The sequence below is a fragment of the Alligator mississippiensis genome, chromosome 13 (genome assembly GCF_030867095.1).
Source record: "Alligator mississippiensis isolate rAllMis1 chromosome 13, rAllMis1, whole genome shotgun sequence".
NCBI classification, from domain to species: Eukaryota; Metazoa; Chordata; order Crocodylia; family Alligatoridae; genus Alligator; species Alligator mississippiensis.
The window spans coordinates 7252840-7277956 of NC_081836.1; the positions used below are offsets into that span (position 1 = coordinate 7252840).

At 44.5% G+C, this 25117-nt stretch overlaps 1 protein-coding gene across 2 annotated transcripts; it reads left to right on the top strand.

Moving 5' to 3' along the window:
• The first annotated feature begins 2022 nt into the window (after window positions 1–2022).
• Window positions 2023–24649, top strand: LOC102557829 (arylacetamide deacetylase-like 4). Of its 2 annotated transcripts, XM_019476664.2 has the most exons (3): window positions 2023–2131; window positions 21923–21986; window positions 22937–24649. In XM_019476664.2, the coding sequence occupies exons 2-3, from the start codon at window positions 21976–21978 to the stop codon at window positions 23712–23714; spliced, it is 789 nt and encodes a 262-aa protein (XP_019332209.1). In that variant the 5' UTR covers window positions 2023–2131; window positions 21923–21975; the 3' UTR covers window positions 23715–24649. The 2 variants fall into 2 exon arrangements, with proteins under 2 accessions (XP_019332209.1, XP_059572466.1); XM_059716483.1 differs by lacking the exon at window positions 2023–2131 and having other exon boundaries at window positions 21454–21986.
• The last annotated feature ends 468 nt before the right edge of the window (window positions 24650–25117 follow it).

The following is a 25117-nucleotide window of genomic DNA, read 5'->3' on the forward strand; positions in this document are numbered from 1 at the left end:
TGTCTGCCTTGCCTATTAAAAGCCATAGGTAGCTGGAGGTTCTCATCTCCAACATGCTAGGCCTGTAATGATTCCTAATGGACATGACTATATCTGTACCTGTCAAATATGGAAGATGATAAACTCACTGTTTCTAACAAAGCAGGAGTAGATTTGCTGATTCTATGACACTGAGGAAACCCAGCAGGAAATATGGCTGATATACTAAAATAATATATTTAGGGGGTTAGTATAGCATGTTGCATATACAGCATTGATTCTCAACCAGGGTGCCATGAGATCCTTTTAAGGGTGCCACATATTGCAGGCACCCTACAATATTAGCAGTGTGAGGTGTGCAAACATGAGTCACAAAAAAACCCCCAGGGATTTCAAAAAGGTATCCATAATGTCAAATACATTTCTGACCTGTTGTGGGCTCTTTGAGTTCTTGGCAACAGAAGAATTGCTGTATTATTTTTTTTTGTTTTCCTTTTTCTATAGTCAAAAAATAAGAGAAAGCCAAGAGCTGGCATTTTCTGAGGGACATCTTGAGTCCTACAAAGTTGAGAACTACAGACAGGTCAACTGGCGGTCTGTGTGCACTATTTGGAAACATGTCAAGGAGATACTCCAGTAGTGCGTGATTCTGCTACCAAATAGTGGTGAGCTTTTTTGCACTAGAAATAATGGTATGTTTGAAAGCTTACCCCCAGGCAGTTTCTAAAAGGTGCTCACCCCCTTTGTAGGGTTGCCAACTCTCCAGGATTGCCCTGGCATCCCAGGAATTAGATACAAATCTCCAGAAGACTACTGAGAGTCACCCATGAGATAGATGATAGGACATTCATTAAAATAAATATTTAATGTTGAATCCAATTTATACAGTGGTCTAGTGGGTTTTTTAAATGTAATAGTAACGTATGTTTGCCTTCCTGACATAAAGTCTGTGCACTGTAATCTATAACTGATATACGCAAGCACTCAGTAACGTTCGTGTTGTGTGTCATGAGCACGTTGGCGTTCTGGAAATCTCCCAGAATAGATTCAAACAGAGTTGCCAGCCCTACCCCTTTGCTGTTTCTCTGCCCACCATAATTTTTTCCCCTCCATTTAGGGCAGCTTCTGTAGTGCTCTTGCGTGGCCAGAAGCAGCTACTACTTTTGGAGACAGCACTCCTGGAACAGGCTATGACTTTTATTGTAGAATGTGCATCAGACTGAACATGCTGACAAATCAGTTTTGAGAAATAATTAATCTATGACCTCAGGCTTTTGTTTTGAACAGTAGTGACTGGTATTTACTTAGTCAGTGGTGATACTCTCCTATTGGAGGTGTCTAAGGAGCTGGCTGCCTGAAGTGCCTGATGCCATACTTGGCATTGGTGCTTTCTCTCCCCCTCAGCCATGTGACAATGTGAATTGAATGTCTGCATCATTCCCTCAATCCTACTGGTACAAGCTGGGGCACGCACATTAGCTAGGGCACCTGCATTGCTATTGCCTACATACACCTTGGCCTGTGGACACTTTGCTCCCCGGTTCTGTCACTTGAGCTCCCTTCGTGAACATGTGGACATCCTTGAAGAGTCAAGAGAAATGTAGGAATTATTACCTTGCATATGGTGTGGCCTGCCAGGTTCAATCGGCTTGTTTGCCCATCGCTTTTACTTGCTGCGTGTTATTATAATAAAGGAAATTGCAAGGATAGTTTCTTTAAAAGTTTGAGGGGAATATAATCTGAGTAAGGCAATGCCACTTTTCCTCAGAGGTAGATACGTAACTCCCATTGACTTCCATGCTATAATAACCTTGGAGGATCTGTGCTCCTACCTTAGAGGGTGGGAGCAAAGCTGCTCATTTCTGCAAAGACACAATTGATTTCAGACTCGTTTGCAATACTAATGGTGGTGCCTAGCTTGGGCATACAGTATGATTCACCTGGTACAAATCATAAAACTCTGGCATAGACCAACTCAGTTTCATGCCGGATGTGTACACATACCTGATCTTTCTTTTCTCTTCTTTCTCTTGCAGAGAAAAGTGACTGATAATGAGAACACTGATGCAGGGATGGATGTGCCTGCAGCTAAAGAGAATTAAAATCTAGTTTTTAGCCCCGTCACTGCATCAGATTCATTGTGTGAACTGAGGTAAGTCACTTAAATTTCCCGAGCCTCCTTCTTTCTGTCTGCAGAGTGGATGTTACTAATGCATGGGTTCTTGGGAACATTTCTATATTGACTGTAGACAGCTCTTTCAAGATCCTTGGTTGGAAGTTGCAATGTTCAACCTATTACTGATTGTCCTTCAAGTCTTTGTACCGCTAGGTGGCAACCTAAGCTTTGGGAAGGTATGGTTAGATTGAATTTTGTGCTAGACACTATAAGAGACAAGAACAAAGTACAGTCTGTGTGACCTGGCAGCAATACTACTTGAGTCCTGATGTTGATATATAAAGCCAAGAACCAAAACCTTCATTTAGTCATTTTGGGCATAAACATCAGGCAACATCATAACTTGAAGACAACTAATAGAAGAAAATTGCAAGATGACCCACAGAAGTCAATCAGCCCTCTGGCCACCGCAATCATTTTGAAGATGCTGCTGATGCTCCTGTACAGTGGGCTAAGGTAATAAGTTTGCCAAAGATGGAGTGGATTGTGCTGTGTTCATTACGCTATTTCCATTGTTTTTCAGGAGAAGTGTTTCTATGGGACTTTTAAGACTTTGTTTTTCCTTTCACCTACTTTCAATGATGAGCTGCACTTGGCAATCTTTCAGTCATTGTTAAGCTTAACTATACAAAGCAGCAAATGCGGAATTCTGTCTCCCAAAATACAGTCTGTTATCTGTTATCTTTTGAACAAATTGTCTCAATTAAATGGCGGCTTTTCAGCTGAGCGCTTTGTCATTAATCAATGAGAGTTTTCCTCCCAAATAAAAGCCACATAGCCTAAAGTTTCACAGGCTGGAAGATTTTTCCAGAGACCATAACTAGAAGACAGAAGAAAGGACAGTGTTAGACCTGTTGTACTAATACCATATGGCACTAGAGCAAGTTTATCTGCCCCGGTTAATGAAATTCTATAGGGTATGCATGTGGCCATGCATGCCCTCTACTGGACTGATTCAGATCTACTCAGGTGCTTTTTGTTTCCACATGGGCTGAATTTATGAAAGTGTAGTGCTGCAATGCATAAGTAACCTGTTTCCTTGTGGAACATGAAGCCATTTTTCAGTGCTGAAGAAGGAAAATGCAGGAAACAGCAAAGTAAGCAGGCAGTTTCCAAAACAAAGCGATAGGAATTGCCAAGGAGTGGGGAGATGCCAAGCCCACCTTCCTATAGAGTCACTCTCAGACACATACTCCTTAGGCTGTTGCCTTGAATGTCTCATCTAATGCCTGGGTTCAACAACCTTCTACATGAATAAGCTGAACAATTCTAATATAAATAAAAAGGGTGCTCTACAGTGTCTCAGAGGATAGTGTATTCACCTGTGATAGGAAAGGCCTTGAACTTGAATCCTGCCTTTTCTGTCTGCTGTGGAGCAAAGATGAAATCTCAGGTCTGCTCTGCCCTTCCATGGACTGTGCTGCAGTCCACCAGGGCATAGAGTCCACTTCAAGAATTTAGGTACTGTATTAGAAATGAGTAAGTGTAGAGTGAGGCATGAAGCAGGCTGAGCCCCGCTCCATGGGAAGAAGGAAAAAGGGAAGAATTTGGACTATGTTATCTACAGCAACAACTGAAGGTACAGAGCCATTGTGGGGCTTGTGTTTAGCCCCTATGGTTGGCCCATGTATTAATGGAGAAGAGAAATGCTCCCAGGACTCTCCCACCTCAAAAGTGCTCAACACCAGTCCCCTGAGCTTGTGGAGTGGCCCACCTTGCTGGAGTCCAGAGGTTAGTGTCCACAAGTGTTCAAGAGAAAACTTCAGATTCAAATCTCATTTGCTTGACTAGGTTTGGAGGCATGGAGAGGACCCCAGCCATTCCCTCGAGAAGGGAAGGGCTGTTGTTGAGTGCCTGTGTAGCTGAGAGAGCTCCAACTTACCAGGCCATGGAGTGTCCCTTTTTCAGTGCCTATGTACCCGAGGGTGCTCTAAGTCAGCATTTCTTAACCCGCGGGTCGCAACCCAAAAGTGGGTTGCAAGAATATATGAAAGAGTTGTGAACAAACTTTAAAAAATGGATCAACAAACTATAAAAATGAATTCGCTTTTAAAGGAGAAAAATGTGGAAAACCATGGGTTCCTCCTTGCAGGCTGGCATAGTTCCAGCCTGCAAGGGGCTGCTTTGGGCTGGGGGGTGTGGGAGGAGGGCCATCAGGCACAGAGTGCCATTTGCAACACACGTGCACGTGGCAGCCAGGAAACATGGAGAGCAATTCCCACAGGTAAGTCTATGGAGCAGGGGGGAAGTAGGGAGTATAGATGACATGTCAGGGGAGTTCAGGGGGGGCACAGATGACATTGCCCCCCACCCCACCTCCTCTCCAGGGTTGAACCATGAGGGAAGCAGCGGCAGCAGCTGCCAAGCCATCATTGCAGGGTAGACATGTGGCCCAGCACACAAGCAGTTGGCAGCAGGAGAACTTGAGGGCAGCACAGCTTCCCTCCCTCTCTACCCCGGTCCATTACTCCTTACGCATTGTGGCTGAGATGGGGAAACTGGCAGCAGTGGCAGCAATGAGTCTCCTTGCCCCACTCTGTCTTCTTGCACCAAGTCCCACATGCTGGACCACAGAGGTGGCTCCTGCCCATGCGAATCCAGTCTGGCCAGGCTGCGGCCCCATGCCTGCTATGGGTGCACAAATCTGGAGGGGTGCTAAGGATTCTCACTTTTTGGAACTGACCTGGACCTGTCATAGCCCAAAGGGAGATCTGACATTAACCTAAAGGCCAGCCACCTTGGGACAGGAAAAGAAAGCAGCAACAGCAGTAGGACAATGCCTTCTTTGTTTCTCCCTTTCCAAACTCCCTCCTCCTCCTTCATGGAGTGTCCTCGCCCTTCACCAGAAGAATTACACCTACTACCTCTGGTGTAAAATGAAAAAAATCCATCAGATGGGAAATAATGTTAGCAGAAACAGCCAGGGGTGTGAGAGCCCACAGAATTAGGAGGGTCTGGGAGGAGCTACGGCATGCCGGGTTGCTGGAGAACTTCAACTTGGGTGCAACAGCTGTGGGGAGTGGCCACACCTCCATGATTTAGGAGCAAGGTTATGCGGATTAGAGATAATCCTCCCCTAAAATGGTGTCACTTTAAAATGAATGATGAATGCTTTAAGCAACTTAAAGGTGTTGGCATCCATCCAATCCAGGGATTAAGAGCTCCAGCCCCCACCTAAAAATACTGTGTAGCAAATAGACTGTGTTTCTGTGACCGAGGAGGTGTGTTTTCAACGCCCCCCGAGTTCTGGTAGCTCTTTCCTCTACTCTGGGCCTAAAATGGACTTGATCTGTAAATGGCTCAGCTCTTCTGGGCAGAGATGTAGTGAGCAACTTCTGCATCTGGAGCGGGGACTGTGTTTGGGGATGGGAATTATGCTGACCACTAGAGAGCTGGGGGGTGTGAGGAACAAGGGGAGGAGGAGCAGAGTTTTACCTGCCCTGGCTCACCTCACTCAGGCAGCAGCTGTTACTGCTGGGGGGACAGGCAGTGGTACAGGCTCCCCATGGCCCATTCCTGTTGCCTCATTTGTTCCACCGCCATTTAGAGGGCTGTGCACCCCATGACTAAAACCTCCCCAGGGAGAGGGGGTGTCATTGCCCCTCTTCCCCCACATATGCCTTACTGAGCATGTAGCTGGGCCTGTCCAGCTCCAATCATGGGGTAGCACAGGGATGCTTCTACCATGACAAAGGCTTACTGGGGGAGGGGGCCATTCTGGGTTCCCTTCTAAGTCACTGTCCAGGGCTGATGCCCCACTCATTCCCCACTCCCCACTTCACCCATTTACGATATTGTTTCCCTGACATAGCTCATGGAAAATCCCTCACCACATTTAAGAAACATTTAAGGAGATCTGTTTCCTAGGAGTCTGTGTAAGGTGCCCATGTGCCCCTGCCAAGCTGCAGGTGGGATCTCTGCACTAATCTTGTACAAGCCAGTGCAAACCCCAGTATCAAAGACAGGTTGGGGGTTGGGCCATGATCAGATGGTGGGTCTACATTTGCATAGATGCTGTGCCAGGCTCGGATGGGAGGGCAGCAGTTGCTTCTCTGATCCATAGATGAGAATAGCAACTTCTGGGGGACTGAGGGCGGGTTGTTGCTACCCATTACAGACCCATATGTAATAAATAGGCCTTTGGCCCAGGGCCCAATGACAAATTATATTTAAAGACTTCTCACAGCTCCAAAAACAAAGTGAAGCAGTCCCTTTCCTCCATTCTGCATATCAGCACCAGAGAGTTGGGGCTGTTTGCCCATCCAGCTCTTTGCCCATCCCAGAAATGCGATTTGGACTATAATTGCAGTCAAATACTCACAGAAAAACAATATGACACAGAAGTCCACTACCCCTCTGGCTAATGCAACCTCTTTGGAGATGCTTCTATTGTTCTTTAAGAATGGGCTAAAATAAAAAACTTCCCAAAGGTGGGGAGGATTGTGCTCTGTTGGAAGCAACAAGCTGTGGATTAAACAAGCCTGTCCTGTTGTAGTGTACTGATTCCCAAAGGGGCAGGCTGCAGCTCAAATCCTTTCTCCTCTGCCCTGAAAGCTTGTTGAGAATGCCACTCACATGTCTCTGAGGAGGCCATTGAGCTCCTGCTTTATGAGGTGTATGTAAGGGCAATGGCCCTAAACCACAGGAGGACAAGTTTGAGCCAGCTTCTCAGGAACTAATGCACTGGTTAATGTGCATAGCTGGGGAGCAGAAAACCATGGGTCAAAATGTACTCTGAGGAGAGAACTCATTACAGGCCTGGTGAAGGGCCAGGATGGGGAAGCAGAGACCCTGCAGGTCTTCAGTCTCCGTGTCCCACAGAAGAGACGGTACAAGCTGCTCAGGAGTTGCGGTAACACAGCACAACAGTCCACTTCTGGGCTGAGAGAGGAGTTCAGCCTCCATCCGGTCCTGGTTCTTCTTGACTCTGGGCACCAAGTGCATTTTGACAAGGAGGTGCTTGTCCTCAGGGTCTCCTCAGATGTCTAGAAGGGGACAGGGGTACCTCCCATTATAACATCCTGAGCTACCTGGACGTCTGCCTCTGATTTATCAGAGAAACGTAGTTAGTGGTGTTATCCTGAAGGTAGGCAGAAGGCTGGGCAGGGTGTCAGCTCATAAAGTAACTTGTTCAGAGAGGCATGAGCTTTTGTGCATGACAGCCTACTTTATCAGATGCTATGAATGGCCTTGCAGAGAGCAGGGACACTAACTAGGAGGGAATAAGGTCATTTCAAAACAAAGACTAGGGAAAGTAGGAGGAAAGGAGAGGAATGGCTGAGAGAGGGGAAGGTGGGTGGAAGAAGGGAAAAGGGCTAAACAAAGCAGTTAAGGGCCATAGAGGGCCACCAAAGTTAGTAGAGCTAGAGCAGGTAGTGGGATGAGAATCCAGAGCCTCTGTTGAGCCCATACTTCAGGAAATCCAGTGTGTGGATGATTTCTTGTGCTGCAGTTTTGCATTCACGCTGTTTTGTAAAGCTCTGTTGTTTAAGAACAGCTCCTGTGAGGTCAGTGATGGATGTCCAGGACAGGTAAAGGTTCTGGCATTGGCTTGTGTGTCAGATTGGTGTCCATTTACTCTTTCACATGGAGATTCCCCAGTTTTCTAAAGTAGACAGAGGGGCACTGTAAACAGGTGGTGCCAGCTATGCCCCCTCATGAGCACAGGTGACTTCATCACTTGACCAAACAGCGTGGATTATAAGGCAGGGAAAGCTTCAGGCTAAACTATGGATCCTGAGGAAAGGTGTAAGCAATGAAAACCAGGATCTTATCATTGTAGCATTAGGCAATGTTAAGTATAGGTGTTGGTGCCAACTCCGTCTGTAATTCATGCTCTAATTGAGCAATCATACATGCATCAAACTTCAGCGGTTTGCTCAAGTATTATTGCCATCAAAAGAAATCTGTTATTGCTTAAGAGTTTGCTGAAGCCAACCCAGGCACAAAATAGAAATTGTGATATGGCACTGTAGCAGAAAGCCCCCTTTCCCTCTTGCCTGCATTTGCTCTCCCCTCTTTGGATATGTTTCTCTTTTTCTACCTTTTCTTCCTTCCTCTCTCTTTCACTTTAAGATAAGGAATTGTATTTTAAAATTTGTATATGTGCATTTTGTATCTCCCCTTGTGTTTTGGTATTTTTATCTATTTGTGTGCCATGGCATTTGTAGCTTATATTTTATACTCCTCACCTTTCAACTTTCAACTGAATGTGTTTAGTTTCATAAGTAAATTATACATTGTAACAACGTCAACAAGGGCGGGAATCAAACTGCACTTCCCTGTATCAGGCGGGTCCCTGAAAGAGCAAGTGAATCAGTGATTGAATGTGTAACATGGTAGCAGACAGTAATTAACACCTGGGAGACTGCGGATCAGAAGAACTCAATAGAAGACAATGTAACAACCGGGAAATCTCTAAATGTCACTGATCAAGGGCTAGAAGCCCTGGCCTGAGTTAATCAACACTGGGGACCAACTTTTGGGCTGAATATCTCCAGATCGACCACTCCCAGAGCCCTATTAAAAAATTCAACAACAGACTCCCAAACCTGCACATTCATGCGGATGACCCCTGGGGCTGACAGATGCCATCCAGTAGCCACCGAGGAGGGGGAAGTCCCACGAGGGTCAATGACCCCTGGATTGGGCAAACCTGAAAACTGGGGAGTCACCAAAGTCTGCCAAGGACAGATAAAAGGCAGTGAAAAGTGACCCTCAGTGGCGCCCTCTTGATCTCCAACTCGACCAGACCTGTCCAGCCAGAAGGACCAGCAGGCGACCCCCTTCTGGATGATAACACCATGCTGAAAGAAGCCTCGATTGGCCATCGACGGCAGACTCCAGCGCTTGTAAGATAGGTATACCTGACTCTGTAGCTTGCTACTGTGTGGGGGTGTGTGTGTGTGTGTGTGTGTGTGGGGACCAGCCCCATGGTTTATGATTTAACTCATTACAGTGCTTCAATCCGCCTAATAAACTAGAATTTTAAGGATCCCGAGTTGGACATTTACATTTGTAGCCAACAGCACCTAGGAGATTTGTGTGCCTAAGTTTTACCACAGTGGTCTGAAAACATTGGCCTTCTTGTTTTTCCATCTATCCATATGGAAACTAGACTGTAGAAATACTTAAAGGTGTATATGGTACTGGTTGGAGGTGTTATCTTTATTATAATTAAACACTGGCATTGTTCTGAAACAGGACTTCAGATAAATATCTCAGATAAATGTGAGAGAGGGTGGTTTTCTTGAGAGGGGGAGTTTGCTGTGATGCCTGCAGTAAAACTGGGCTTAAAAGATAATAAAAGATAAAGGGGAGCTACTGGTTCTCTAACCATGACAGCATAGTTAATTTTTTTTGCCCCCTTCTAACAGTCAGACTCTGAGAAACGTGTTCCAACATATATATGGATTGTGTTATTTCCTGCCAGTTCTTTTTTCTTTTACCATGAAAATAAAGTCTAATGCATAGTATCATCAGATGAACATAGCTTTGGAGGGTCTTCTAGAGACAGGTCCTCAAGGACCACACAAGGTGCAGCTGGGGTACATTTATGAGGCTCATTGGTCTTCACCCATAAGAGCCATCCTTACTTGTCCTGCTGACAACAAATCCATATTTATTCCATCTGTGGTAGCAGGCAGGGGTTGCAGGGCTCCCTAGCATGTGTCCTCCATTCACTGGTCCATCCCTGCATATGATACAGAGTTTCTTCTCCATATGTGGCCTTTAATGCTATAAAGGTCCCTGAGAGTTTGGTCTTGGGTCACCCAGCAGCACATATGAAGCATTAAGCAGCTGTACACAACAGGAGGGCTTCTCCTTCAGGTAGTAATTGCCTGCATAGCCTCAGATAATGAAATGTGTTAGCAAAGAATGGATTTTTCCATTGCACTGCACAATGGACAACTATTCTGATTTGCATCAGCCCAGACTGCCATAGTGCTAGATTTCTCATGGAAACAGAAACTCCTCTTCCTGTAGAAAAGGTTTTCAGAATAAGTGACATTATCTCAATTTGAGCTGAAAGTTTTGTTCTGGGTGAAGAAATTAAACTGTTTTATTTTAAGAATATGAAAACAAAACCTTCTCCCAGTTTCTTTTTGTTCCCAGTCAAAATACTTCCTGGACCTGAAGTCATGAGTCATTCTGGTGTCCCGTAAACTTCATTTTTTCAGCAAATGAACTGCGATTTCAAAAAAATAGTTTGCCTAGTTCTAGTTTTATCCAATGGTGTAGTTAGACCAAGACCTGAGCTGAGCAGGCTCGTGAAAAGGGACAGTTTGGGGGTCAGGCCATGATAAGGTTGTGGATTGTATTTCTATAGATGCTGTGTCTCAGCACTCTGCTCAGCTTGGATGGGAGGGCAGCAGTCGCTGGTTGAGAGACCAGAACAGGAACACCTTGGGTGCTGAGGGTCGGTTGTGGCCTGCAGTCATGGGCACATGAGGTCTTTCCACCAGTGGAATTGTTATATTGACCAGTATTAAAAAAGAAGGGAATGGTCAACTCAGAACCCCATAGTGGGGCAACCTCCCCCAAGCTGAAGGGGAATTACTCCTGAATATGTCAAGGGTAAAACACTAGCAGCACAATTTACACCAGTTTAAATTTTGTCTGTCCACATCTATCCCAGGGTAGACATTTGCTAAAGGCTCCTTGTACTTTGGTGCAGTGATAATTGCCAACTGTCTAAGATGCCTGTAAAACTGTCTATTCCTAGTCCAGATGTAATTTATGTTCATACATGCAACCCTTCTGCTGAGCTCCTGTCAGCAGCAACAAGAACTAGTTTCAAGTTTGGGATACTAAATATATGTTACTTTGGCTCAAGCCCCCACCCAGTCCGCCTGGAAAACACTAGATAAATCACTAGGGTGTCCAATAAATCCAACAACTCTTCCCTCGCAAGCAGTATGAACACAACCCCCAATTTATTATGGAGACAAACACCAGCACACAACATACCGTCAAGTAAAATAAAAACACTGTTATGGTTCAGAGTATACCCTGCATCACCCCTACCCCTATTGAGAAGCATTCAACCCCAGGCTTGGCAGTCCAAGAGTACAAGAGTCTTAACCCTAAAAAGTTTTGTCCCTGGGGATTTGGATGCATTATTTTCCTCTCTGTCACCATCCGCTGGGGGTGCCAGTTCCCCCTGTGTTGTGAAGGGCCCTTCGGTGAGTTAATGTAGCTCCAAGGAGCTGCTGGGGAGCACTGATCTCTGCTCCTGCCCCGGATTCCCATTGATGTGACTCCACCAAACTGTTGTGAAGTGCCAATCTCAGCTCCTGCTTGCGTGGCTGCAGGGGTGAGCTACCAGCTCCTGCCCTGGACTCCCAGTCCAAACCCCACACGGCTACTGGACTTGAGAAACCCTAGCTCTCTGTACTACCTGGCCGCAGGCTCCAGCCAGGATTTCAGCATTCCCCCTCCCCTTCCCCTCTCCAGGGGACCCAGGGGAAAAACAAAGAAAAAGCCCCCCAGCCCAGGTGGCCTGAACCTTAACTAACTCTTCTGGCCTCATTACATGGCCCGAGTCAAAAAGCAGCATCACTGGAACGCTGCTAATGCAGACCAATCAATTCAAAGGTGGTGAGCACGCCAGGATTTTGCCAGAGACGCTAACCTGGTTTTACAGGTTTTGTTGAGGAATCTTAAAGTACTGGTCTAAGGGGAGATGGGAGGTGGTCCTCTCCAGTCCTTGAGGAGGCACGATATTCGACAATCACACAGAAAACATGATCATGCTTTACAGCCAAACAGGATACACAGTGACATGAAACACACTTTATAGCACAAAATGTCTTGTACATTTTGGGTTTACTACATATCATGAAACCAGTGATGCTAGGCTGAACAGGTTGAATTTTATTATCCAACTATTACGTGCTCAACCCACACCCACTTCTGTCCACTAACAGCCCACCGTTTAAGGTTTTATTACAGTGAAGCAAAAAAATTACTAGGTTGTTTTTCAATCCATGTTGTTAGAGGCAGACCTGTGGTTGAGAGGACATGGTGCAAGGTCTATGCTATGAAGCCCATGTGCCTCAGCACTAGGCAGAACTATATTCCTTTTTTCCCCTCTAACATCTTTCACAGCATCCACTACTAAGAGGAGACAGCCCTTTGGAGAGGCGGTGGCTTGTGAAGGTTATAGTACAGGGGACAAAAGGGACAGGACGAGCAGAGAGGAAGGAGTCACAAAGTGATGTAAGGTGAGCAGGGGGAAGAAGCATTTGATAGAGGGAGGCAGAACGTACAGGACGTCTGGGGCAAGCGTGACATGTGCCTCTGGGGGCCCTGTGCACAGGTTCTGCTTTAGGCCCCCACTTTTTACTCGACAACTCCACTCAAACTACCATGGCCAGGATGGGGCCCATGCAACTGCCCTGTCGACTTCACTTACTACCCAACAGGGAAAACATCAGACCAACAGTTGGTGTTTGGAGCATTTATAATCAAGGGTCTTATTACCAAAGAGTTAGGCAGTGTTAACTGCAGGCAGCAGTACTATCTACACGTGTAAGTAATGCTCTAGCTCAGTAATCATACATATACTAAACTTCAGCCATTTGCACAAATCTTATTAGTGTCAAGTGAACTAGGTTGCATGCTTAGGAACTTGCTAAACCAAAGCTGGGATATAGAAACAAAATCTGTGGTAAGGTGCCTAAGAGAGGATTTATGTGCCTAAGTCTTTGCACAGTGCTCTGAAAGTATTAGCCTTGTTTGTGTCTGTGTGGAAACTAGATTAGAAATACTTAAGGGCAGGTACTGGTTTAAAGGTGTAAACTCCTGGGTTTAATTAATTACAGTGTCATTCTAAACAGGATTTCAGAAAATTGTTGGGAAGCGTCATTCTAAGTGATGCCTTCACCAAAGTCGTACTCGGACGAGAGTTGGTTGTGTAACCACGATTGTGTAGTTTAATTTTTTCCTACTTCTTGTAAGAGACAAATGCAGAGTGATTTCTGGGGATCCTGAAACTTCATTTCTCAGTGAATGGACTGTTATTCTGAAAAATGTTTGTCCAGTTTAGTTTTCATCCATTGGACCTATATCTTCACTTAGACCATGATGTGAGCTGAGTAGTAGCTTTATACAAAGACACAGTTTCAGAGCTAGGAGGTTGGAATCGCCATTAGATTGTAGCTTTGTCCATTTTTGCCATGCTAGGTGGCAATCCTGTGAGCAGTCAGCATATAACTTCCCTCAGAAATAAGGAGAGAAATAGTGATCAAACAGCACTGAAATAGGGACACTGAATACTATGTATAAGATAGAATGAAATGTATTGTATCATGTCATATATTTCTAATGTAAAGCTGCAGATGAAAGCTGGAGAGATCAGTATGACTTTATTGACTTTGGTGTGGGTGTGCTAACATACATCAGTTGAGAAGTGGAGCCCTGCAGTCATGTCATAGCTGCATCCCATGCTCTTGACTGGTCTGTGCTCTGTGTGAAATAATCTGAATGGAAGATGGTGAAGACACCCTGAAAAAAGCTGTCCGAGGACAGCGTGAGGGTACAGCAGAAGATAAGATTGAACATATCAACCCTAGAAAGGGCCAAAGTACTTTGTAGCACTGCAAATAAATGTGTGACCAAGGCCAGAGAAATGCAAACATTAACTGCTTGTGAAAGACTCTCCTAAATCTAATTAACAATGCCATTTCTTATTGTGCACTTTAATTGTCATATACCTACACCTACTACCAGCTTTCTTGGAAAATGAAAAGTGGGGTGGGAGGAGCACTTCATATTTTGTGACTTCTTGGAGTCACGAGAGCTGGGAGCAGGCAGTTCCTTCCTGAGCCCAGCTTGAGTTCCCATCTGCTGGAACTGTGTATTTCCAGGTAGACCAAGGCCTGAGCTGAGCAGGCTCATGAGAAGACACGGCTGGCAGAGCCAGGAGGTGGTGTTGCCAGCAGATTACAGCTGGTGCACTGCTGACATGCTACTTGGCCGGCCTGTGGTCTGGGAGCACACGGCTTCCACTCGCAAGTGAGGAACAAAACAGTGGTGGAAAAAGAAATGGGAGAGCAATGAAGGGTTTTGACCAGCCAGGAAGCTGCTGCAGCTGGGAGCTAAATGCAAAAGACCACTTGAGACTTGCTGGTCCTGCTTGGCTGTGCTAAATGTGAAAGGTCAGCTGCAGAGTGGCAGGACAGGAAAGAAGTTCCTATGAAAGGGCAGGGGTTTGCTTGTGGGGGCTAAGGGACCAGATAGTGCCAAAGGAAGGAGTTTCTGGGGGTTGGACTGCTCCTGTTTGTTGCAGGCCCTCAATGTATCATGCTGACTATTGCTAACCTTGTCTGGGTGAAATTCCCCTGGGCAGGGACAAAGAGCTAGCCATTACACACCAGGTAAAAGCTATAAAGCCTTACTTCCTATGTAGGTCATTGCCAGTGCTTGGGTTGTGGGCACAGTTCTTCCCCTAGGAAATAACCCTAGGGCCCCTTGGAGTCTTTGTGTTCAAGAAAGAGGGATCTAGATGTTACATCCCTTTCCCTTCCCATGGCACTGATGCCAAAGCCAAGAAAAAATTGCTAGCGCTGCTCTAGGGGCAGGGGGAGAAGAACAGACCTGTAGGCTTGGTGAAGGGACATTCTGAGGAAATCCTGGTAACACAAAGGGAGAGTTGGGATTTCTCTGGTCTGATGGATTCAGACTAGAATACAGTGAATGGAACCTAAGTTAAACCTAAGTTACAAATATCATGACAGGATGGTAGCCACCTCACTCCCTCGTGTGCTGTGGAGTATGAAATGAGAGCCTCAGGCTCACTGATGCAATGCGCCATTATACTCTGATGCACCTTGGCCATGTTGGGCCCTGCTACTTGGAGAGCTGCCTAGTTTTAAACCACAGGTAAACACAAATATCAGTAATAATTTATGTAAGCCTCATCCCACTTCACTGTCCATCACTCTGCCTATGCTTTAATTATCATATGCCTCGCCCTACTTACCAGCATTGTTAGGAGCTGAATGAAGGTGTGAGAAAGGAACTATAAATTCCATGACCTGATCCTGGGAGACACTTCAGAGTCACCAGAGCTATAGTGTGGAGTCCTTTCCTCACTTCTGTCCTTAGCACAGGGACGTGGAACTCATGTTAGCATTAATTATTATTGCTCTGAGCATTTTGGTGGTATTCTTATTGCACTATCAACAACCCAAAGCAGAAATCCCTCATGAAGTTTGTGGTCGTGTACTGCTTCACATTTTTCATCACATTATGAGTGTCTTGTTTAGTCTGGTAAGTATGCCTTGCTTGAAACTGTTATCTGATTTTATCTTGTAATGGAAAGGGAGAGATGGTTGGATTTTATAAGCTGATATTTTGAGATACTGTAAAGAACTTTATAGAAGGATTGGGTGAGCTCTCATGTTCTGTTAATGAATAGGAAGGAGTTCACTTGTTTAGCACCTCTAACCTAGGATGTGCCTTCCTCATATGCATCGGCCTCTTTTGTAGACCCTATTACTACAGTAGACATGTACCTTCCAAAATTTTAAAACCAGCTTCATAAGCTCACATTCTCCTGAAGCTGCAGCATAAATATTCTTCTCCGCTTTCTCGTTCTTTTTTTTAATATGGTATGTTCATGAATTTGCATGTCATACTTGTTAAGGGGCAGTGAGAGCAGGCTCCACCTGGCACATGATCCTGGGCCTCTAGAGGATTGCCCCACTGCTTGCCTCCAGTCTCTTTTCTTGGGGCACCAGTGGCCATATGGCTCCTGGGTGCTGAGCACCTGCTAATTTTTTTTGGTAGGTGCTTAAGTCCTAGAGCACCCAAAGAATCAGCATCTATGGCCACACCAAAGATTTTGTGTGTTTAATTTCAAACAGCCATCATACAGGAAGAGTGGGACCTACTCATGGTGCTCTCCCAAACTGAAATGACAGTGGTTGAGAACCTTTGTGAAACTTGTTCCTCTGATATCAGAGTCCTGCAAAGGCTTCTCTTTGAAGCCAAAGCTAGAATTATCATGAAACTTAAATGTAAACTCAGTACTCGGCACTATTATAGAGGTTATGTGACATGGACAACTGCTAGCAGTAGTCCAGTTATCTGTGTAATGGTTAAATGCATAATTGACTTAATTACACAACATACCCTTGGCCAGGTTTTACTTATTGCTTTGAAAGTATTATAAACATGGGTTAAGTTCAAAAACCCCTCAAGAGCATAGCAGTTTTCATCCCCAATGTCCACTTTGTGATGTGCAATAAACTCTAGTTAATTCCTCACTCCAGCAGAACCAGTAAATGATAACCAAGTCATGGCTGACTTATTATCAGTAGTGAGCCACCTTTACCTTTTTGAGAGGACAAAATATTTTTTCTTTGGATATCTTTAATGAAAAAAATTGTAGAAATACTGTGTGTCAGAGTTATGCTCTCTACATTAGAATTGTCTGGTTATACAGGGAAGTGGATTATATAGGGAAGTGGAAATAACCAGTTGAAGAGTCTTACATGCACTTGTCACCAAACTAGGAGATCATTCTGCAGTATGGACTCACTGATCATTGGTGTCTTGTTCAATCAAAAAAAACTGAAGAGAACCCAGTGCTTTGCAAGTATCACTGGGCTTGATGAGTACAGTTCATCTCTGTTAAGGAACAGATTGAGTGGCCACACACCCAGCAAAACAGGGTCCCAGCTATGAAGAGAGATGTCCAGCTAACACGGTTTTGACAGTTTCCAAACATGAAGAATCCACAACTTCTCTAGGTGGTCTGTTCCAACGCCTGACCACTCTTGCAGTCAGAAAGTTCTTCCTAATTTCCAGTTTAAATTTCCCCTTGAAACTTGAGGCTGTAGCTACTAGTCCTGTCTCCTAGAGCCACACAGAAAAGCCCATTTCCAGCTTCTCTGTCAGTGCCATAGTAACAAAGTTTGGCACCCGGGGCAAAGCCCTCAATAGCAGCCCACCCTCACCTCACGCACAGATCCGAGGGGCACATGCCCCCCCCCAATGCTTGCCTGTGAGTGAATGCAGCAGCAGGAGCTGCCTTTCCCTCTTCCCAATGCCCCACCAAATGAGCCGCTCGCGGGTCCATCCTGCGCTCTGACCTGGCTGGGTAGCGCCTGTTGGTGCCCTACACTTCAGCGCCCAGGGAAGTCTCCCTGCTCGCCGCCCCCCCACCCCTTTTGTTACAGCTCTGATCTCCATAATCGCCCTTCAGCTATTTGAAGACTTTTCTCAAGTCCACGCCCAGGTCTTCTCTTCTCCAGGCTAAACTTCTCCTTGTCCCTTTGCTGTCTCATGATGAATTTGGATGATATGGTCTCCAAGACAGGAACTGTGTCCTTCCTGTTTGTAAAGTAGTCCAGCACATTATTCACTGCTTCAAAAACAGACAAACAAAACCATATTTCCCATTTGTCAGATGGGTTTTTGTTCGTTTGTTTTTTGCAGATATTGCTCGTGTGCAATGAGAAGACTTGTCTACAGCTTCCCATCTGGGGACACTTGTAGCTTGGGGAGATCATCTAGGTTCTGCTGTGGCCAGTGAGCGTTTTCCTATGGACCTCAGCAGGGCCAGGATTTTACCCTTGCTGTTTTGTGACTCCCTTAAGGAAGGAGCTGCTTGAGGAATGCAGTAATATAATAGCCTAATCCTATCCAGGATTTCTGTAGTTGCTGTTATAAAGAAGAAGCTGGTTCCAAATCAGAAAAAAAGGTAGCCCCAAGTTTCATTGGATAGTTGTGATGTGATAGGTGTGGGATGGTCACCAGTCAGCCAGAAAGGCATGCTTTTATTCATATTTCTAAAGCAAGTTTTGAATTAGTGTGACTTTGGAGAAAGAACAGGAAATCCCCTTCTCCACTTACGTGTCTGCTTGCGTGATGAAGATTGCTACAATGGGAGATGCAATCCTTGCACTTCCTGAAGATTTTTAGAGCCAATTCTTTTCCTATTTAAGGGAAGTTGGGAAGACCCAGCTCTCCAATGTGCCATCTGTGGTAGGGTCCTGCAAAAAGTCCTTAGAGTTTAGGGACTGGTTAGCTCAAAGCACAGGCAGGGGACTAAAATATTTCACCTGTGGTGTTGGGGTCTAGGTGCAATCCTGTCTGAGTTGGTAGTGACCTACCATTGTTGATGATCCTAAGACCAAACGGTAGCTTGTGAATAGAAGTGGTTGTCTGAATCCATTTCAAACTGTAGATGCATCCACATTGCCATGTAATGGTCCCTTGGTGGGCACAACCAATAGGAAGCAAAGTTTCAATTGGTCCTGGAGATTGAATTTTCCTTCCTCTCCATCAGTCAGAATATTGTTGGGATGCACTGACTGGGTATTGCATGAGTCCCAAACCCATCCACGGGGGACCTCCCAATGCCCCAGGTTTCTCTCCTCTGTGCTGCGCTTGCCCAAGAATCAGAGCGAGGTTACTCCAGGATCACTCCTTATCCCTGGCAAGCCACAGCTCCACTGCCCTTATCCTAGAGCTTGCAGCTACAGTAAAGGAATCTCTGCCAGCCCTAGGTGGCCTCCCTGTTGGGCCGTGGAAGAAATTTTGGGTCCCTTTTTCTGTAGAAAGGATGAGGCTAGAATATCACTTGCCCAGATATCACTCTTTCCATGGGCAATCAGTAAGGAGACAAAATAAAAAAGGATTTATTATAGAGGAGAAAAGAATTATACAAGTGTAGCATACCCAAAATGTGCACGTCATTCTGTGCTATAAAATGTGTTTCATGTTTCTGTGTATCTTGTTTGGCTGTACAGCATGATTATGTTTTTGTGTAACATAATTGTTATATATTGTTCCTCTTCTAGGACTGGAGGGGAGGGGGAATGCTGGAATGCTTGGTGGAGCCTGAGGCCAGGTGGTACAGAGAGCCAGGGTTTCAAGTCAAGTAGCCATGTGGGGTTTTTGGACTGGGAGTCCAGGGCAGGAGCTGGTAGCTTACCCCTGCAGCCACTCAGGCAGGAGCAGAGATCAGCGCTCCCCAGCAGCTCAGCAGAGTTGCATCAACCTACTGGAGGGCCCTTTGCAACACATAGGGAACCGGTGCCCCCAGTGGACAGCAACGGTGAGGGAGATGATGCTCCCAAATTCCCAGGAACTAACCCCTTTTGGGTTGAGACCCCCACCCCGCTCTGCTGAGCCTGGGGTTGAAGGCTCCCCAGTAGGAGTAGGGGTGATACAAGGTATACTTTGAACCAGGACACTATTTTTGTCTTCCTTGACTGTATGTTGTGTGCTGGTGTTGGCCCCTGTAATAAATCAGGGAGTTGTATTCATTTGGCTTGCGAGGGAAAGGTTGTTGGCTTTCTTGGACACTCTAACGATTCATTCAGTGGTTCCCAGGTGGTCCGGGTGGGGGCTCAAGCCAAGATTAAATATATTTAATACCCCAAAATTAAACTCAGCCCTTGTTGCTACTGACAGGTGCTCAGCAGAAGGGCTACACAAGCAAAAGTGGCTATGAGTTTGAAGACAGAACAACCAAACAAGTGAAGTTTCTTACTGACTTCTGGCTATGCTCAAGCTCTCCTGAGAGACCTTCCAGTTTCTCCACAATTCATCTTCCTGCTGATTCTGCCTGCCCTGGCTGCTGCCACAATTCAACCTCCAAAGCCCACGATTCAAAGACCATGATTCTCTCATAGCTAGACTCTAAGAAGTCTTGAAAGTCATCACTCCCTGACCCCCACACCAGCCAACATTATTTTAATTGCTCGTGAGTCAACAGCAACCTCCAGTTATATCTGGACAGCCTGAGGTACCTGAAACCCCTCCGGCTAAAGCATTATTTCTTGTAGTTGCCTCTCTGTTGTGGAGTTGATTTCCCTCTTACAGGCACACAATGCCTTGTGTTGTCCAACCCAATAATGACTCCTGCTGCCTGTGTCTGGGAATTGTAGGTGTCTTTAAATATGCATGCAGGAGTCCCTTGGGTGAACCAGGTCCAAAGTAATAAAGCGATAACAGTATAACATAATTTTTACAGTGATAAAAGTGACATAAGTAGATGCAGCGTAACATAGGCAGACAAGGTACTTTGGGTAAATGTGATATTTTTTATTAGACCAACCACATAGTTGGAAAAATTGTTTTTTGCAAACTTTCAGGCAATAACACCCTTCTTCAGGCATAGGGAGAGTCTCCTGGTGTTTCTGGTCTCTCCTGGGTGAAAGAGAAGCCAATATGCAAAATGCAGGTGTGTAAAAATGCAAATGCATGGTAGTGAAGACCAGAGGCGATGGGAGACAATGGGTGCAAGACAGGTAGGTATGGGGAAAAGGGGGGAATGGTGATTTGGTGAATAAATGTAGCTGGTAAAATGTAGAGAATTTACCTTGGGTTATCGGATGGCGGGTAGGTTATAATGTGCCATAAATCCAATGGCTGTCTGTATTTAGTCCATGATTTTTTGTATCCAGTAGATTTATGAAGTGAAGTTCGTAGGCTTATCTGCAAAAGGTATTTTGTAAATTCCCTTTGAGGATTAGAATTGAGGGATTGGAGAGAGAGTGGTTGTCTTGTGAGAAATGTGCACCCACAGGTAACATCCCCTACGACATAACATGGGCTTTTCAATGAGGCCACTCACACCATGTCAGTACAATAAAAATGCAAGGAAACGTTCAAGACCTGCTGGGACCCTCAGAACATAATACAGTTCATGACAGCCCGATAATTCCAGGTTTCTTTCTTTATAAACAGGAATTAATCTTGGAGAAATTAGGAATATACGTGGACCATCACATCATTAGGTTTTTACTTAATCTAACGCCATCTGGGGACACTTCAAAGCTCTTCATCAAGGATTTGACTTTTGAAAAGATGAAAGTGAGAATCTACCAGCCAAAAGTGCCATCTGCTGGCCTGAGGAGAGGAGTCGTTTATTGCCATGGAGGAACAGGCCGGTTTGGAAGCATTAGTAAGAAGTTTAATAGAAAAGGCATTTGGACCTATGTGAATCTAGAAGCTGTAAAGAGAACTATGGAGTTCTTTTTATACAATAGTGTTTCTTAAATGACATGCTAATTAGGCAATATTATAACCCAGAAAGCTGTTCAAAAATGGATTGTAGTAACACACTTAAACAGAGAAGCAGCCTACATTTATTTACACTAGAGCAAAGTCTTGCCGCTTGTTTTTTTCTTGTATGGAGATCTGTAGTGTCAAAGAATTGCCATTCTCTGCTTAGTTATAATAAGTCTTACCTTAGTACATCCCCTCCTACTTTTGTGGGGCAGGGGTGGGTGTGTGGGACGGGGTGGGTGCGTGTGGGGCATGAGATGCCCCAAGCAGCCACTTGCAGGCTGGAACTCTGCCACAGTTTCCCACATTTTTCTCCATTAAAGGAGAATCCATTTTTCAAGTTTGTTGATTCCTTTTTAAAGTTTGTTCACGACCCTTTCAAATATTCTTGCAACCCACTTTTGGGTTGCGACCCACAGGTTGAGAAACGCTGCTCTAAATCATCCCAGGTTGAAGAAAATAGAGGTTCCCAAAATGAATGACTACATAGTGCTTGCAAATTCCTACCTAAGATATCCAACACCTATCAAAAAACTATAACTCTATCTCCAATGTACTAGATGCTTTTGAAAAGTGGCTTCCTGGATGATTAATTAAGAGATTTTGTTCATTTCCACTTAATACTGGTGAAGAGGTGAGAAGCAACTCTTCAAAATGAAAACCTCTCTGAATTTTGTCCATATTTCTAAAATACAATGTTTTCAAGGTATTGCATTGATACAGCTCTTTATTTTGCAGAAGTCTATACTAACTTATGCTGCTCTATAGCCACAAAGACTGAATCAGTGGTCATGTGTGTTGGGTAAGTGATCTTTCTCTATTTGCATCTCTGGGAACCATTTATGCCATTTCACCTGGTAGGTTTGTATACCCCAAATCAGCTACTAGACTTTGAAAAGAGAAAGTTAATCAGAAAAAGGAACCCTGATCTTATAGGGTAACTTGGAATAGATCCAGAACAAGTCTGGTTTGGAGCCGAAAAGAACAGACCAAACAAATGGGAAGAAAGGACTTGAGCCAAAGAAAAAGCATCCTTTCACCCAGTGTTGGGTGCTCCTACCCTACATATTCACCTCACTAACAGGGGTCAGGCACCCCTCATGCACCTCTGAGGAAGAAGCTTTCTCCATATTAGTGGAGCCAGACAAGTGAATACTGATCATTGTTGACTATCTAAAAAACCTCTCTCATATTGTTAGGTTACAGTTTTTACTTATCCTCATTTTGTGTGGCATGCTAGGAATTTTTATATACTTTTCAGTAACAAGCAGACAGACAATGTGGGAAAAACACTTTTATCTCCTTGGATTAGATAAATATGGGTTACACTGCTACTCCTTCAGTCCAGGCCTGTCAGGATTGAGCTAGTCAAGGCCGTAGATAGTCCTTCACTTCCCCTGGCTGCCTGCATGCATTATTCTTGACCTGGAAGGAGATGGAAAACTTTTACCAATTTGAAATGGCTCACTACTAAAATTCTCTGTTTGCATACTTACCGGTGAAGGTGTAAAATATCATTCCAGGCCTCAAACCTGAAGGCTGGTTACTGGTTCATGCACTGAAGCATTCAGGGAAAGAAGACCCGTCAGTTACAGTTGCCCAAATTATAATGTAAAATCAGTTTTATTTTAGGAAGGTAAACCAATTACCTTAAATCTTTTCTACTATAGTTTTCTTGAAAGAAAGAAAGAAAGAAAGAAATGGTCCCACTCATCAGAACTGGTGAAATTACAACTCCCTCTGGTATTTTAGGTATCGCTTAGCTCCCGAGCACCCATTTCCAGCCCAGTTTGACGACTGTCTCGCTGCTACCATCCACTTTATGAGGACGGCAGAAGACTATGGGGTGGACCCCACTCGTATTATTGTCTGTGGAGACAGCAGTGGAGGCACAATTGCTACTGCTGTTTGCCAGGCCCTGGTGGACAGAACGGACCTCCCCAAGGTGCGGGCACAGATGGTGATCTACCCATTTCTCCAGGCTGTGGACTTTAACTTGCCTTCATATCAGCAGAACCATACAATGCCCCCTTTGTTAAGGAAATGGACTATTCATTTGGGTCTGAGGTATTTAAATATTGATGTATCAGTGGTAGATGGCATTCTTAAAGGTATTCATATTCGTGAAGATCTCAGGGAGAAATATAGCAAATGGCTGAGTCCAGACAATATCCAGAATGAATTTAAGATCAGGGGCTATGAGCCACCCAAACTCTATCCATGTGTAGAAGAGTATTGTATCAAAGCCCAGGCATTTCTGACACCAACTTTTTCCCCACTTTTAGCCGAAGACGATGTTATTCGTCAGCTCCCTGAAACTTTCATTTTGACCTGCGAGTATGATGTGCTTAGGGATGATGGGCTGCTGTACAAGAAACGATTGGAAGATAATGGTGTCCAGGTGACCTGGTGCCACCTGAAGGATGGCTTCCACGGAGTGGTCGCTATAGCTAAAATGTACGGAATTATTTCATTTGAGGCTGGCTTGACAGGAATCAATGCCATGGCGAAATTTATAAGAAGTTTATAAAGAAAACCCTGTTCTTCATGCTGGAAGCCTGGCATTCTCTTTTCAAATTTGCTTCTCTTAGCCATTGGAAAAATGCCATGACCCTCTCAGCTGTCAGAGGTTTTAAGTCAACTCTGAATTTCCATCCTTGGAGCTGCCCTCTCATATTTTGCTCAAGGTGCTCAAATTAGTGACTGCTTTTTCTGTCTGCTTGTAGTCGCTGCAGCCAGATGAACCTTCAATTCACTGACTCCCCTCCTCCTGATACTTGGGAGGATGAATCTGCAGAATAGGTGGAACAGTGATTTGGGGTGGAGGGGTGAGGCACAAATTCTGGTACTTTGTCCAGAAAGACATATATTTGTTGCAGGTTGAATCAAAGTGAAAGCTGAAGGGTCCTAGTGAAATGAACGGATTTAAGGATAGTTGTTTCCAGATTATTCAATCAAAGCAGCATGTCCCATCAGTCTAACACTGTTCATATTTCCTGGTAATTTATCAGACAATGTATTCCTTCCAGATGTTGCAAGAAGTAAAATGGTCTGAAATGAAATCTCTGTGCTTAGTTATCATGAGGATATTTGCTGGTCAGCCACCACAAAAAGGGCTTGTCCCAAGGGATCCTTAGCCTGCTAGAGCAGAAAGCATTTTGATAAATAGATTGCTTGTGATGACCTCTGTTATGTGATGCTTCAAAACGATTAGCACAGCTTTGCCATGAACCTGTACATTTATTTAAGACTTTACATGGAGAAATTGTTGTGCATATGTGAAAGAATGACTATGCTTTATCCCTTTAGGGACAAATGGCCTTCATTGGTTGGCATTTTAATAACAGAAATAGCTACACAATATTACTGGGGATTTTCATGGGCATGTTCCTTTCCCCTGCAAGTCTTCTTGTCATTTAACTCTGAACTGTATAAAGGGTTCAACATATTAGATAAATGCAGTGTTTGAAGAATAAAGTTAAGTAAAATACCATTTGAATTACTGTGTTCAATACAGACATGATTATTTGGGTATAACTGTTATCTTTTATTAGACCAACTGAATAGTTGGAAAAATTGTTCTTTGCAAGCTTTCAGGCACAGATGCCCTTCCTCAGGCATAGAGAGATCTGTTGGTGTTTGTCTCCTCTCTATTTTTTATAACTTCAGAGCATCTGAAAACATTTCAGTGACACCCCTTTTCTTTAATAGTACTTGCACTTGAGTTGCTTTCTCATTGGTTTCTTATAAGTGTCATTGCTTCCTCATTGGTCTTTTATAAGAGCTAATCAGGTTATTGAAGCTTTTCTGTACCCAAATGGCTAAAAAAGCAAAATTGTGGCAGATACATTTTCTGTATTTCCAGATTGAAAATGGCTGAGTTTTACCCTATGCATAATTTTCTATTGTTCTATGATATGTCCAAATGCAGGC